Source organism: Myxine glutinosa, chromosome 4 (assembly GCF_964187855.1).
Source record: "Myxine glutinosa chromosome 4, kmMyxGlut1.1, whole genome shotgun sequence".
Classification (NCBI taxonomy): Eukaryota; Metazoa; Chordata; class Myxini; order Myxiniformes; family Myxinidae; genus Myxine; species Myxine glutinosa.
In genome coordinates this window covers 122,357,187-122,373,974 of record NC_136264.1, presented here as the reverse complement: position 1 = coordinate 122,373,974, position 16,788 = coordinate 122,357,187, and the positions used below count along the sequence as shown (strand labels likewise).

At 42.7% G+C, this 16,788-nt stretch overlaps 2 protein-coding genes across 11 annotated transcripts in view; both read right to left on the bottom strand.

Moving 5' to 3' along the window:
• Positions 1-9,845, bottom strand: part of LOC137425158 (sodium- and chloride-dependent GABA transporter 3) — an 87,349-nt gene extending 77,504 nt beyond the window's left edge. Inside the window, exons 1-3 of one of the 2 annotated variants that reach the window (XM_068113300.2) lie at positions 9,713-9,845; positions 4,023-4,319; positions 1,481-1,615 (exon numbers count right to left, since the gene is read on the bottom strand). In XM_068113300.2, the coding sequence (XP_067969401.2) occupies positions 1,481-1,615; positions 4,023-4,314 (427 nt within the window). In that variant the 5' untranslated portion in view covers positions 4,315-4,319; positions 9,713-9,845. Of the gene's footprint in view, positions 1-1,480; positions 1,616-4,022; positions 4,320-4,520; positions 4,665-9,712 lie in introns of those variants that run through there. The other variant, XM_068113299.2, reaches the window with a different exon arrangement.
• Positions 9,846-10,091: 246 nt separating this feature from the next.
• CCDC22 (CCC complex scaffolding subunit CCDC22) overlaps positions 10,092-16,788 on the bottom strand; it is a 101,404-nt gene continuing 94,707 nt past the window's right edge. For all 9 annotated transcript variants that reach the window (XM_078776368.1, XM_078776367.1, XM_068113307.2 and 6 more), the window contains one exon: positions 10,092-10,966. In XM_078776368.1, the coding sequence (XP_078632494.1) occupies positions 10,853-10,966 (114 nt within the window). In that variant the 3' untranslated portion in view covers positions 10,092-10,852. The remainder of the gene's footprint in view (positions 10,967-16,788) is intronic.

The window sequence follows — 16,788 nt, the reverse complement described above, 5'->3', positions numbered from 1 at the left end:
ATTGTCAGCTGTGAGACCTTATATAGACAGGTGTGTGCCTTTCCAAATCATGTCCAATCAATTGAATTTACCACAGGTGGACTCCAATCAAGGTGTAGAAACATCTCAAAGATGATCAAGAGAAATGGGAGGAACCTGAGCTAAATTTCAAGTGTCATAGCAAAGGGTATGAATACTTATGTCAATGTCATATTTAATTTTTTTCTTTTTAATAAATTTGCAAAACTTTCTAAAATCCTGTTTCTCTTTGTCATTATGGGGTATTGAGTGTAGATTGATGAAGGAAAAAAAGAATTTGTACGATTTCAGCATAAGGCTGCAACATAACAAAATGTGAAAAAAGTGAAGGGGTCTGAATTTATAGTCAGGTTCACTATGTTTTTTCGTTCAAAATCATGGTAGATTAGCAAACCTATACATTTTTGGAAACGTTATTACATGGAAAATCTGAAAATCAATGTTTACATTTGCCAATTCCGACCAATTCGATTCGACCAATTCGACCAATCGACCAATTCCATTTGACCAATCGCTTCGATCGACCATTCGACCATTCGACCAATTCGATCGATTCGATTCGATTCATCGAATTCGATTCGATCGACCATTCGACCAATTCGATTTGCCAATCAATTTGACCGACCTTTGCTTGTGTGGAACGGATTGTCGGATACGACACACAGGACAGTGATGATGAACTCTAAATGGCATATTCTGTAATCGTGTATGTTTGATGCCATTGACTGCCTGTGTATATTTTGTCATTGACTGCCTGTGTAGATGTGAAGTTGTACTGACTGCATGTGTCTATATGATTTTGCTGACCGCCTGTGTATGTTTGGTGATATGAATTATTGTGACACATTTTGATGTTATTAACTGCCTGTACAAAATGATAACATGTATTTGATTATGCAACTTATCGCGAATATAAAGACAGTATTTTGCAATTCAAAACCTTTGATTCGTGTCTTACCATTCCCCATAGCACTAATTTGATACTTTCATTGGATTCCTTGTCCCTGAAAATATAGGTTTAGTATATTTTTTAAAGTTTTTAGGGTAATTAGAGGCAGAAATAGAACAAAATATGTATTTTACAGTGGCCATTTTGAAAATCCAAAATGGCCGCCATACAGGTATCTCTCCAAATGTAAACATTGATTTTTAGTTTCCTTATGCTATAACCTTTCCAAAAATGTATAGGTTTGCTAATCTACCATGATTTTGAACGAAATATAATTTATTGACATAGTGAACCTGGCTATTAGGGGGGTTACGCTGCCAATGTCGTACATAGATGACCTCAACACCGAGTTGAGGATTTTCAGGCTCCACATACATCTCTGTGTACAGTATGTGTCCTAATTATCACCAATGGAAATTCCTGTATGGTAGTAAATGCACTGGTAGTACAAATGCAGTGAAGACCCGGAGGTAGATACACCAATGTGCGCACGAGGGGTATGGGGGGGCACACCTTCAAACAACGGGCAGACCTTTCGCCAACATGTGATGCCCCCCTCCGAAGTGAACTGTCCCAGGGCGGTCTCCAAGACAAAGACGGGAATTCCACATCCAATGAAGAATACAGCATATGGAATGAGGAACGCACCTGGAATACAGATAGCATGGGTGGTGAAAATCTGGTTGATAAAAAAATACATCTTTTGTACAAAAAAAAAACAATCTCCTCGAAGCTTGACAAGTCTTCCACCAATTATGATATTCAAATACAACTCGTCACTTGTGGGTGGCTCAAATTTGACCTGGACCTTTACAACTATTAGCACCAATATTATCTCAATATTGTGCAGCCAAATATAGTCTGCAAGTTTTAAATGAAAGTTCAAAGTCAAAAGTTTTCATTGACCATAAGTTCCAATGAGAGTTCCCGTTGCAAAGAACTTAAACTCAGGACGAGGCCATTCAGCCTATCAAAGCCTGCACTATTATTACCAACCAGGGGTACAACCAAGGTTTTTCTTAAGGGGAGAGGGCTAAGATTACCTCCTAAATGAGTAAGGAGCAGAAGTCCACAAAATATTAAAATACAAAAATCAAGGTGACAGGGTGAAAATGCAGAAACGTCAAACACAGTCTCTATTGTGATGCGCCAACTGTGATGCAATAATGCCAGTCGTGTTAATCCAGTTAGACGATTTTCTCACACACTTGAGCCAAGGAGGGGGCTCGATCCCCCTGATTGCACTAATGTTACAAACCTATGCTTGTTTGTCCGTATTCTGTCCTTTTTAAATGCTGAGCGTCAAACAAGAAAGCAGCACGAACCATTTTTTAAGTCTTTGGTACGACTTGGCCGGGGTTCAAACCACTGACATCCCAGACTGAGAGTGGCCTCTCCAACCATTACACCATGGAGTTCTGGTTTAAAACATTTACTGTTTCTACCATCTTTGTTTCACAATTATTTACCGTTTCCACTATCTCTGTTCCTCACCCGTCACCATTTTGATTCTCAGCACATGCATGAAGCAGTAAACACATATGGTTATGGATACTGGTTACCAACGCGATAACTACAAATTCCCTCAAAATATTCTTCATCGAAAAAAAAAATATATATATATATATATATATATAAATAAATAATATGCATTCCCTTACAAGGAACTTCATTCAACACAAGAAGAGTCCATTAGGCCATACAATGGTTGCCAACTTATAAGGTTGTTTGTCCATTCTTTATCTACACTAAATGAGATGTTGGTCTGTCTTTGTCGCCATATTTCTCAGAAATGGCCAAACAATCTTCGCAAAACTATCAGATGTTCATCAGTGATTGCCGCGGAGTGTTTTAGGCCAAAATAAATAAATAAAATAAAAACTTTTCAAATTTTTGAAGAAAAAGTTGAATTTCTTTGCATTTTCTTTCAAATCGCTTTATAATAGTGCCTTTGTACATATTAGTGCAGACTTTTTATGTGAAAGGTAATATTAAATGATCACCAACCCCATCTCTTAGAGAGTGTGGGGAAGTGTTTTAGGTCCACACAAAAAAAATAAATTTTTTTTTTTGATTTCTTCAAAATTCCAATAGGCTGAGAACATCACCAGGCACTGCAGGGTACCCATGCTGGTCCCTTATAAATGCTGAGCATCAAGCAAGGAAACAGCACGAACCATGTTTTTAAAGCCTTTGAAATTACTCGACTGGGGTCAGGTTCAAACGACCAACCTCCCAAGCTCACAGCAGACATTCTCTGTTACGTCACCGAGTCCGGCTAAATACGGTCTAGTACAACACAAGTACTCGTCACATGAAAAGATTGTGGAGAAAGTGATATTATGAATGTTTTTGAGAAACGATACTTCATACACACAGACACAGACACAGACACACCCTACACTCCTACCCATAGATTAGTAGTACTAGGTAGATTAGTAGTACTAGGTAGATTAGTAGTACTAGATAGATTAGTAGTACTAGGTAGATTAGTCGTACTATATAAATTCGTCGTACTTGATAGATTAGTCGTACTAGATAGATTACTAGTACTAGTTAGATTAGTAATACTAGATAGATTAGTAGTACTAGATAGATTAGTCATACTAGATAGAGTAGGTGTACTAGATAGATTAGTCGTACTAGATAGATTAGTCGTACTAGATAGATTAGTCGTACCAGATAGATTAGTCGTACCAGATAGACTAGTCGTACGAGATAGATTATTAGTACGAGATAGATTTGTAGTACTAGATAGATCAGTAGTACTAGATAGATGAGTAGTTCTAGATAGATGAGTAGTTCTCGATAGATTAGTAGTTCTAGATAGATTAGTAGTACAAGATAGATTAGTAGTACGTATTTGCACCATTAGGCCAAGTAAAGCAGCGCCCACCAAAAGTTAGGAGATGGTCATACACTCCATGAGCAGATTACAGATGGACAGGGAGGGGAAAGGAGCGATCGGATGTATGAGCCGATGATCGCATATAGATGAGCAGACTCGCAGTGAGCACAAGATCGATCACACATGGATATCTGGAGGGGTTCCCACCGCCGCCATTCTTGTAGCACAGGTATGGGAAGCGCCACACGTTCCCCAGGCCGATGATCTCCCCGGCCACGGACAAAATGAATTCCAACTTGTTGTTCCACTTCCCGCGCTCGTTCAGCTTCTGCCCAGATGGTGTTTCTGCGCTCTCCACGGTCGTGGAAGCTCCTCCCGGGTCCTCTGTGGCAACATCACCACTCTCCTCAGCTTTCCCGTTCACCACTAGGTCTCGCTGGGCGTTCTGGCCTTCATCGGTCCCTTGGTCCTGCTGCTGCTGTTTCTTCTGTGGCGCCATGTTCCCTGCGGGGACCACACCACGTAACGGTCATTGTAAAATATTGAGAACATGCAAAAGCTGGAATTGTAATCCGCAATCGATGATAAACATGGCATGTGGCTTACCTGTATAATGGTAAATAATTAATCATTCGCAAATATAAAGGAGCAAACAGGTATCATTGTGGGGCGGTTCCCATTGCAGTCGCAATTCCAAATTCCCACCTCTCAATCTATCGTTTTCCTCCTCCGTGGTCGTCGCAGTTCGTCTGTTCCATCGGCACTTTGGTTTTAGAGTTCGTGAGTGGTGTTTTGTGGTTGACAAAAGTCCAGCCATCCAAAAGTTAGCGGTGCTTGGCCATATTCGATTGTGACGTCATTGGCCACCCCCAATGCGAGCCCAAACCGAGCGTCCCCTCCAGCACGTCACTGCTCACAGAGGGCGAAACGTCCAACTTAAGATGCCCAGTGGGGTCACATCGAGCAAGTGGCAAGTCGGTGACCGGAGCCAAGGACCTGTCGCACCTTCCCATACCATGACCCGCTTTTTCTTTTGATCTGCCCGTCCGATGTAGCCTATAGCCTACCGGCCAATCGGCGTCACGTGGTTATCGAAGCTGTATGCCAGCTGCTAGGCGCTTGGATCGCATTCACCAAACAGCCATTCACAATGGGACGCAATGGAGACCACCAAAAAGCACAAAAATTACTCCCAAGGATGTCCGCATGAAGTGCATGACCCCTCACCCATGTGTGCGCGTGATGTCGACAAGAGGTACAAGACCCTCGGATGATCAAATCTATGGATGAGCAGAACGCGTGAATCGACACTCCACACGATTGTATCGAATCATAATTGCCATTAATTTAAATGCGTCACCTTAGGGTATTGAAGACCTTGTTAATCTGGTCACTAATGGCCTGCGTGTCAATTAAGGGTCATACGGTACTTTATTCCATAAATTTCATGAATATCCCATCGCCTCCGAGCTCGGCTTCCAACCAACGGGGCAGTTTCCACGGAATGATTCTGGCAAAGGATTTTGTGATACCTGCCTTTGATGATGATGATAACAACCTGTCTTTAATTACAACCGCCATTAGGTCGCAACAGGGGTATAATTGCTCATTTTATGGAGAACATCTTTGCAAAGATATAGTGCAGACTTCAACCGAGGACCTTCTTTTTATAAATATACATACAGTCACGTGAAAAAGTAAGTACACCGCATGTAAAGTTTTGACTTTTTCAACATATTTCAACATACAGCTATTCGATCTTCATTTCAACAATATTGATAGATAAAGGTGATATAATATAACAAATATCATGAAACATTTAGTTTGTCGTCCATTGTATAATTTAAATAAACATAAATGCAAATGTCGCATGTGGAAAAAGTAAGTACACCGCTACATTTATCACTACTTCAAATACCTAAAATTAGAATGAGGTGCACCAGCTCAGGTGCAAATGATTAGAACATCGTTAGAGAGGATCTTGGAGGAACCTGTCTTATTTAAACCTCAGACATTTAGTTTGGTTTGCTCTTTTTTGTTGAAGTGTGCGGCGTCACCATGCCTAGATCAAAAGAGCTCTTTCTGAGGCCTTCAGAAAGAAGGTTATAGATGCCTACGAGTCTGGGAAGGGATTTAAAAAGATCTCCAAACAATTTGAAATCAATCATTCGACTGTCCAGAAGATCATCTGCAAGTGGAGAAGATTCCAAACAACTGCCAACTTGTTCAGGCCAGGCCGCCCCAGCAAGTTCAGCCCGAGAGCAGACCGCAAAATGCTGAAAGAAGTCTCTAAGAATACCAGAATGTCATCACGGGACCTACAGGTAGCTCTTGCCAATGTTGATGTCAAAGTGCACGAGTCTACCATTAGAAAGAGGCTGCACAAATTTGATCGACATGGAAGGTGTGCCAGGAGAAAACCTTTTCTGTCCAGAAAGAACATCAGGGCAAGACTAAAGTTTGCCAATGCACACCTAGGCAAAGACCAGCACTTCTGGAACAATGTGCTCTGGACAGATGAGTCAAAGGTAGAGCTATTTGGCCACAGTACCAGAAGACATGTTTGGCGAAAACCAAAGACAGCATTTGACCACAAGAACCTGATACCAACTGTAAAGCATGGTGGTGGAAATATTATGGTTTGGGGCAGCTTTGCTGCATCAGGGCCTGGACAGCTCACCATCATATAAGCCACGATCAATTCATCATTGTACCAGAGGGTGCTTGAGGATAATGCGAGGCCATCTGTCGGAAAGTTGAAGCTCAACCGAAGGTGGACCTTGCAACATGACAATGACCCGAAACATACCAATAAATCCACCAAGGAATGGCTGAAAAGAAAGAAATGAAGGGTTCTGGAATGGCCAAGTCAAAGCCCGGATCTAAATCCCATTGAGATGTTGTGGGGGGATTTGAAACGAGCTGTGCATGCAAAAAACCCCTCAAACATCGCACAGCTGAAAGAATTCTGCATGGAGGAGTGGGCAAAAATTTCTCCCAGTCGATGTCAGAGACTGGTAGACAGTTATAAGAAACGCCTACTTGAGGTTGTTTCTGCCAAAGGGGGCAATACCACCTATTAGAGCCAAGGGTGTACTTACTTTTTCCACATGCAAAATTTGCATTTATGTTTATTTAAATTATACAATGGACTACAAAATGTAAATGTTTCATGATATTTGTTGTATTATATCACCTTTATCTATCAATATTGTTGAAATGAAGATCAAATAGCTGTATGTTGAAATATGTTGAAAAAGTCAAAACTTTACATGGGGTGTACTTACTTTTTCATGTGACTATATATATATAATATATATTGTTATCCATGAATATAACAGTATCATGAAAGCAATCATCCACAAGCAAATGTATGCAAACACCAATAAACGATAAACACCTTAGGCAGTCAAGGACATTGCATACTCCAGGATGCAGCATTACCTTTGGAGGCACCGGGAAAGTAAGGGTCATGGTCCACCCCTAAAGCCAAGGTCCCATATAGCCTGCGATGGTAGGATCGTGGAGCATAGTGGAGCCCATCCTGCGTCGACGTACGATTTTGTGGCCATCGTAGGTTGGAAAATCATCTTTTGAAATGTTCAAAAGATGGTCTATGATGGTCCACGATCCTACAATCGTAGACCATCGTACGACCCGTACGATAATCCTGTGAGGATTGTCCTCGTAGCTACTTTGGGGGTATATAAACCCCAGCCATCGGCCATCACTTCATCATCATCAGTTCATGCCGACTTGTTCAGAGTGATCGTGGGCCATCGTAGGTTTGGGCCATCGTAGCCCATCGTATACCAACGCAGGCTCTATGGGACAGTGGCTTATGTAAGCATGGTGTTGGCTTAACGGTTAAGGTGGCTGGCCTAAGATCTTTGGGTCTTGAGTTAGAGTTAAATAACACCATACGGGTCGACTAAATCGGCCATCTTTCCGAGGTCAGCAAAATGAATACCAGTTTACTGAAGACGGGGGCACTGCAACAGCGGCAGAGCGGTGCTTCAAGAAAGATGCAACCAGCAACCACAGGCTAAATAATAATACAACACCTTAATCCCTGTACCCGCAATAACAATAATTAAATAAAACCAAGATAATAACAGCAATAGTAATAATCACTGTTTAACGGATGAGTGTGATATGTGTCCCGTAGGTTTGTCCTTTAAGATCGTCGACAATCATCGGGTGAAACCTCTCCGACAATTAATATTCGCCAACAAGCTGGTCACGATTAATCAATTGCATTGACGTATACGTACATGTATATATTTATGTAGTATTTGTCTTTTTCTCAGTCTGTCGGTATAACGTGCTGCTTCGAGGGCTGTGCAGTCGATGCCCGTGCGGGATTAAACGCGCACAGTATCCTAATGCGCTCAGAAATGCCTATGCGTACATGGGACCGCGTACCTCGCACTTAGAACGAACCCATAACTGTGCGTGCGTGGTACCGTGCTGAGCATACAAAGAACCACCTGTACACGCCACATATGGATGGCGATAGTCGCCTGGAACCGTGCGCATCCCATGTAAAGCTAGCTGTGCGTGCTTAGGACCCATCCGTCACACGTACAGCTACCTGGGCATGCAACACCTAGATAGCTGTGTGTACGTGCGACCCTTCGTGGCACACGTAGAGCTAGCTATACATGTTTGGAGCGTACGTGGGACTGCACCGCACATAGCTGTGCATGCATGCATGAGACCGTGCGCGCTCCCCATAAAAGATACCTGCGCATGCCACACGTAGATATCTGTGCGTGCATGGAAGCGCACGTGCATGGGGGCACGTGTGCATGGGAGCGTGCGTGCATGGGAGCGGGCGTGCATGGAAGCGCACGTGCATGGGAGCGCGTGTGCATGGGAGCATGCGTGCATGGGAGCGTGCGTGCTATCCATAAAAGATACCTGCGCGTGCCACACGTAGATATCTGTGCATGCATGGGAGCGTGCGTGCATGGAAGCGCACGTGCATGGGAGCGCGTGTGCATGGGAGCGCGTGTGCATGGGAGCGTGCGTGCATGGGAGCGTGCGTGCTATCCATAAAAGATACCTGCGCATGCGACACGTAGATATCTATGCGTGCATGGGAGCGTGCGTGCATGGGAGCGTGCATGCTATCCATAAAAGATACCTGCGCGTGCCACACGTAGATATCTGTGCATGCATGGGAGCGTGCGTGCGTGCATGGGAGCGTGCGTGCTATCCATAAAAGATACCTGCGCGTGCCACACGTAGATATATGTGCGTGCATGGGAGCGTGCGTGCGTGCATGGGAGCGTGCGTGCTATCCATAAAAGATACCTGCGCGTGCCACACGTAGATATCTGTGCATGCATGGGAGCGTGCGTGCGTGCGCAGCTGGAGCAGCCTGTGCGTATGTGGGATCGTGCGCTCAACACGTAGATAGCTGTGCGCACATAGGACTGTGCGATCATACAGCACAAGCAATGCTTCCACATATACATGACATGTGTGCGCAACACAACAACAAAAAATCTGAAGTAAAAGTAGTCGTTAATTATGAATCATGTGATTAACAAAATGTATACATTTAAAAAACCCAAAAGGTCATTCTTGTTCCCACAATGCTCGATTTTAAGGACATCGCTCACTTGCGCGCTCCGCATGATCTGCCAGAAAACTAGAAAGAACGCACGCGCTTTCTCACCACTCTCTTTTCGTCGGAGTCGCCGCTTTGTTCACGTTCGTTTGTTTTGTTTTTTAAATATATATATATATATATATATTGGCCATTTTTTTATCCCATTCGCACCGAGTCCCACGTCTTGGCCATTTTCGCGTTCTTTGTGAAAATGCGGCCAAAACAAACACGCGCCGCTCGCCGCGTCCACCGCGGAGCCCATGGGGCCCTTGCTCACCTCTTGCTCTCGCTGGCGCTCACGCTGGAGACGGCGACGTTCGGGGTGGGTGGCGGAGCGAAGGTTGCGCGGGGTGTCCGCTCTCTGGGAACGGGTGGGAGAGCGAGGCGCGGAGCCGGGCGGCGCGCGTGCGTGTGTCCGACGGCGTCGGGTGCAGTGCGAGAGCGCCACCGAGCCGTGGTACGGCGGCAGGACACGGCCCGCAGCACAGCACGCACAACCCTAGATGCACGATCCGCAGATAAAAGAGCAGCGGGAGACCAAGATCATTAATCCATCCTCAAAGTGCGCTTAATGGCGTAGCTGCTTGGATCACCTCAGGTCACTCCAAGTGCACGTGATTCTTAACTAAGGCCGCTTGATACTGCACAGACAAACATTGTGCCATTGCAAGAACATTTTATTGACATTTTTCTTATACGTGCTCATAAACTGACTTTCAATTCCTCTCAGAGGTCACAGAATGGTGGGCAATTTTTTAAATATATATAACCTTAAGATTATATATTTTTAAGCATAATCTTCGAATCACACCCAAAAACAAGTCGTTCTCAGTCACAAATATCTGAAGTCGAAAGAGAAGTATTATTTATCTAGCTTTACTTGGGTCACACGTTGGACACATAATTGGTCCAATTGTAAAGGTGGCTGGCAAGGAGCTCGGTGGGTTTAGATTTCCCAGACTGCAATCTCTACTTCCACCAAACGGACTTCAATCAAATACTCAAACGAACTCCAGACCCAAAATAAAATCCAATCCAAACCATCAACCTCATGAACACCCATCATGGCCGACTACCTTCCCAGACGAAAACGACATCAAGGGTGGTCAAATCAACAGGTATCCCAGCAGCATCTGAGATTGCGGTGCAAACTCAAAGCCGGTGGAACATGATAATAACCACAGAGATGGGTGTAAGCCTCGGAAGTTGGATGCATACCCTGTTCGGAGTATTACTTCGTTAGCAACGTCACAATTAGTGGTGCTGTGACCACATAACGAGCCACAAATTGCAAGGTTTCAGGGAGTAGGAAGCCAATGCGTTGTAATGATTTAATCTGCCAACTTCTATTCACGACCAGCATGTGAAAGTTCCTGGACATCGAGTGCAGGTATCGTCAGCAATGTCAGGTGCGAAGTCAAGAATCTTTCAGCCGAGAAGCAAGAAGACCGTTCTCCTGGCGAATGGCACGGAAGTCCCCGGCGATCTTCTCGAGGTTCGTGACCGCCTCGCGTCCTCGTTCGGCTTCCATCTGAAGGGTTCAAAAAAGGTTGCGTAAGATTAATCTCGTTCAAATAATTAGTTCTGTTGAAACTCTACATCAACTACTTCACGAAGAAATCTCTAAAAATGATTTTTTTTAAATGTATGCAAGAAAAATGTTTTTCTTTCACACATCTGCCACCTAAGGTGAATGGACGGTATGTTTTTACCCTTGTCTGTCTGTTTGTCTGTCTGTGAGCAGAATATCTCAAAATGTTGTTGACCGATTCAGACGAAATTTGGTGGACAGGATGGGTGTGTGGCAAGGAAGAATTGACTTGATTTTATTGGAGATCTGAATCCGGATCTGGATACGATAATTGTAATTAAAAAAAATTTTAAATTGATTCTTCACCATTGAAAGATGGGGCAAAAACGATATATAGCACGATACTTCAAAAAGTTGTGGACGAGTTATGATAAAACGAGGTGGATGAGTTGTTTAGTTGAAAAGAACAAGACGATTACATTTTGGTTCAGGTCCGGCCCATCAGTGGGATACAAAACGTAAATTATTCAGCCTGGCGGAGGTGTGCTCTCTACCGAGTGCTGTCCTAGTTGTTGGTGTTTTTTTGCAAAGGTGCCCAAAAAATGTTTGCATACTCACTCCATTGAAATTATAAGTGGGTTCCAGTTGAATAAACTGCAAACCTAATCGATAACACATCTGGCTTTTTTGTTAAAAAAAAAAAAATTGTAAAAATTTTTTTGGTAAAAAAAAATTCCCCTTCCCCCTGACCCCCAACAAGTTCACATACCCCAATTAAAAACAAATCAAACACCTCTACTGTCCCCTACTGTCGTATCACGTTGATCAATGACTGCACGACATGCGCAAGCCTCTTATTGCAAATGTCACATTACTGTTGTTATTCATAAGTAATGGGAGCGATGTACAACGAAAAGGTTACACAATATTAGACAATCATGCTGTTACATCGTATTGTACATGGATGGCATATACAACCATCAAAAACATTTCAGATATTTATGATGCTCTTTTACAAATCTCACGTTAAAATGAAGTACAAATAATTAAATTTAAAAGCTATCAGTGGGAATTTTATAATTTCAAAGCTTCTGTTTCAAAGTGGTAACTGCATTAGGATGGGTATGGTGGTTGCCCTGTACTGAGGGGATTGTATTGGCATCACAGACGTTGTGGGCTCAAATATAGTTGAAACCAGCAGTACTCATATCAAGGGTTTGGATTATAAGGTTAAGGAAACAATGTTATACTTAGTTAAAACCCAGTTGGCTCATTAATGAGCTTCAGGAAGAGCGGGGGGTGGGAAACCTGTTTGCATCTCCTGGTTTCAACTACACGTGGTACAGGTCTACACTTTATGGTTCACTCTGAGGTGCCTTAGGACGCATAGAGATAGCTGCTAAATATTTCTTATTGAAAGGCTGCAAACCACAAAACCTCCCTTAACAAATAAGAAGGAAACAACAACAACAAATAAACACTAGAACAGCACTCGGTAGAGAGCATACCTCCACCAGGCTGTACATTTTACGTTTTACTCAAAAATCACTCAGAAATTAAATAATTTTAATATTCGGATACGCATTCGAATCTTTACCAAAATTGAACCCATTGTTCCTGATCACACACCCAACCTGTCCACCAAGTTTCGTCCGAATCCATAAACACACTTTTTGAGATATGTTGCAAGATGTCGCTTTTTGCCCCATCTTTCAATGGTGAAGAATCACTTTAAAATTCTCAGACACAGATCCAGAACCAGATTTTCACAAAAGTCTAATTAGTTCATCCTGTCACATACCCAACCTCTCCACCAAATTTAGTCCGAATCCATCCACTACCTTTTGAGATATCTTGCTCACAGACAGACAAATAAACAAACAAGAAGATGTTATGCAGAGCACAATACTTGCAAAATGCACCCCTCCCCAAAATAAAAAGTTGCCATGGATACATCAAATTGCCCATTTCATCAAGATTAAAGTAAACAATCTTAATCAAAGCTCAGGTCAATCAGATGAAAAATGACGATTTTAAAAATATGACCCCAAAAACAATAGGCTTTTTTCTTATGACCAACTCTACTATCTGGTAAAGTTTTGTTAAAGTCGGTTTAAAATTGTAACCTGTAGGCGAATGACTGACAGAGAATAATGCACAAGACCAACCAATATAGTCGGCCCTCGCTATTCGCGGTTCCGCTATTCGTGGTTCAGCTATTCGCTGTTCCGCTATTCGCGGGTTCCGTGTATTCACGGGTGATAAAATGCGACCTGTTTTTCTATTCGCAGAAAAAGGTCCCACAAATTCGCGGTTTTCTTTTTGTTTGCGGCCGTATTCTGCAAAATCGCGGGGTTTTTTTCCCCCTATTCACAGCCGTGTTCCGCAAATTCAGGGTTTTTCAGGGGAGCAAAAAAAATATTTTTTTACAAGCCATTAGCTTGACATACGGTATTTATAAAACCCATCCTTCACCAACCATGCATAAAGCAGCTGGACATACGCAAAAAAAACATCTTCTACGAGCCGTGAGCATGACCTGCTCCTGTGTTTGCTGCAGTGTTTCGCGTTTTCACGGCTTTCGCGGGATGTACCATCACTAACACTGTGAATAGCTACACGTGATATCCCATCATTCACATTGTGAACAGCTTCACGTGTCCACCGTTCACAGGTAAACAATGTTTCACAGGATATCCCTCCTTCAACACTGTGAACAGCTTCACGTGATATTCCACCATTCACAGGTAAACATTGCTTCGCGGGATATCCCACCAGCTGCATAACACGTCATCCATGCGAGTTATTGCACAAAATGAAAACTCCACAGTATCTATTAGTGCAATTAGCTGTCTCCCTTTTCCCCATTGAAACAATGGCACGGCATTCATTCGCAGATTTTCATCGACATTCACGGGTTTTGTCTCGCCATTCCCGGGACGTTCATCGACCTTCGCGGATCATCGTCGACATTCTCAGATTTTGCCTCGCCGTTCGCAGTTTGGTCATCTCTATTCACGGATTTTTGCGACTGGGGAACCTATCCTCCCCTTTTCCATTGAAACAATGCCCCGCTATTCGTGGGTTTCACTATTCACGGATTTTCCAGGAACATATCCCCCGTGAATAGCAGGGTCCGACTGAACAAACAGCAGTGAAAACATAACCTGCATCCACCTTCGTTGGCAGAGATAAAGAGTGAAATGAGGCATTTACACAATCATCATTCGATCATGTTGCAAAACCCTGTGAGGAGCAACAGTTCCCTGGGGTTTGAGACAAGTGCAAATGTATTCTTCTGTCAAAGCCGTCTGACAGTAGCACACACGAGAATATACATTTTCACCTCAACCACTTACAAAAGACTCCACTTGAAAAGTTGGAATTTGTTCATGGTGTCGGCAATAGCTCGCCTACTCTTTGTGAAGGACACCATGGGATCGTTAACATCCACCAATAAATGCTGGCAGGCAGGACTCCTCTTTAACATCCATCCAAGGGATGGCACACACATTGATGAATCACCTTGCCTGTAAAACATCAGGATGACAGCTCATAGCTGGCCGGGAATCAAACCCAGGCTACACCGCTTTGAGGTGAGTGTGCGTACCTCTAGGCTATCCTGTCATCCCACTTAAAAAGGTGAAATTGTGTCAAAACTATGCATTCAAAACCAAGCACAGTACTGAATCAGTAACTTCGTGAAAATTTAACATTTAATCAGCAAGGCTCCATCAATCAAGCTAACCCAGAAAGCTTAATGAATAGTAACAAAGGTATGAGGCGTTGTTCAAGGGTGACATGGACTCTTTATTGCAAAAAATCAAACAGTACAGGAAGTTTGATTAACCTTAACCTATTTCTCAAGCCAAATCCATCGCTGCATGTGCACACTTGTCTCTATTGATGTGGCAGTGCCTGTGTGTGCTGTGTAAGAAACTGCAAGATGGCTATGTAGCCACTTCACAATGTGTTCTTTGAAGTCTTCCTCATATGGAAAATCACTGCCACACACATGTTTTCTGGATGGTCGAAAGAGATGAAAATCACAAGATGACAAAGTCTCAACTGCATGGATGATCACTTCGAACTTTGTAAGCCATCTCTGCGAGACTAGTAATGGTCACGTTTTCCGTGTGAGGGCGAGCATCATCATGCAGTAACGTGACGCTGTGAAATAGCTCACCTGGTCGTCCCTGGTCGTCTTCGCTTGCATCTGAGAGGTCACCGTAGCACAGTTGTGGCCAAAAATATTGGTACCTTGCACTTTTTTTCAAATAACTCACAATTTTCTCTAGATACTAGTTGAAATTGACAAAAGTATTTGGTCTCAAAACAAAATTGACAAAAGTATTCAAGCTGAAGGTCAGCTTGAATCTGTTTGGCAGTTGATAAAGGTGCTTTCTCCACCATTCAAACAATCCTTCGCTGCAATCTTCGATCAAGTTAACTTGCAGCCACGTCCAGGGAGGTTGGCAGGCCTTAAGCTTCCGAACATTGCGTACGGTGGACACAGGAATATCAAGGTCTCTGGAGATGGACCTGTAGCATTGAGATTGTCCCTGCTTGGCTACAATCTTGTGTCTGACATCCTCAGACAATTCTCTGGTTTTCTTTCTTTTCTCCATGATCATTGCGGTACACACTGACACAAAACAGCAGAATGACTCCTTTTCTCCATTCAAACTGGTTGAATGAGTGATTTTTATATTGCAGGCACCTGCAACTCACCATAGGCGAGTTCAATTCCAAAGTAAAGGAGAATCACCTGCTTGAAATCGAATTATTTCTAACAACTTCTAAAAGGTGTCAATAATATTGTCCAGGCCATTTTAGGATTTCTGTGTGGAATAAGCTAAGATTTAGTAATTTTTTTCAGTTTTTTTTTGTTTTGTTCCACTGCAAACCAAACAAATACATGGGTGGTACCAAAATATTTTTTCATTTCAACTATTTTCTGGAAGAAATGGTGCATTATTTGAAAAAAGTGCAAAGGTACCAATATTTTTGGCCACGACTGTATGTGCAGTTTTGTGCACGGATTATTTCCCCACATTAAAGAAGTTCCGCTAAGATTCAACTGGTAAGGTGCCAAACCACTATTACCATAAGCTTTCCAGATGATGAATGAACCTCAAATATTATTTGCCATTGGGACCAAGAAGGACTCCACACCATGCTGGCTCACTTTAATGCCGGCATGAAATGATGGACCCAGGCTGATGTCATCACAATCCGCTTTTAAAAATCTCCCTCCCTCTGGGTGTGTTCCATTTCTGCTGCAATGGCCACACAAGTTGACTTTTGATGTGAGGTCCTTTGGTATATCCTCCTTGTACAAACATCCTTGTATTTCAAGCTGGATAGAATGATTATTTTCAAAATTCCAACACCGACATCTAATTCTTCTGCAAGTTTGTGCATGGTATTCCAGAAATCTTACAATATTTGCTGTTCAACATGTTTAATGTTTGCTTGAGTGACAGCAGTTGGATGCATATGAGAATGCTAAAGATCGTTCACCAATTAATCTCTGATGTTTAACTTGATGTGCCATTTACACAACAACATGAAATAAATATATCACCAAATTTATCAGTCTCCTGTGAGTTTCAGCTAGTTTGACGTTCTCCTTCACAAGGAACTCAATGATACACTTCTATTGTGCACAGCACATGTGACTATGAGAGCCACCATCTTGGTTTTACGCAGAATGTTTTGACCAGAATGCATTGACACTTCATTTCATGCAATTCTAACATTTCAAATGCGTAAAGATTACACAATGTGTGATAGCCAGAAAAAATAGAGTAAAACGCAGC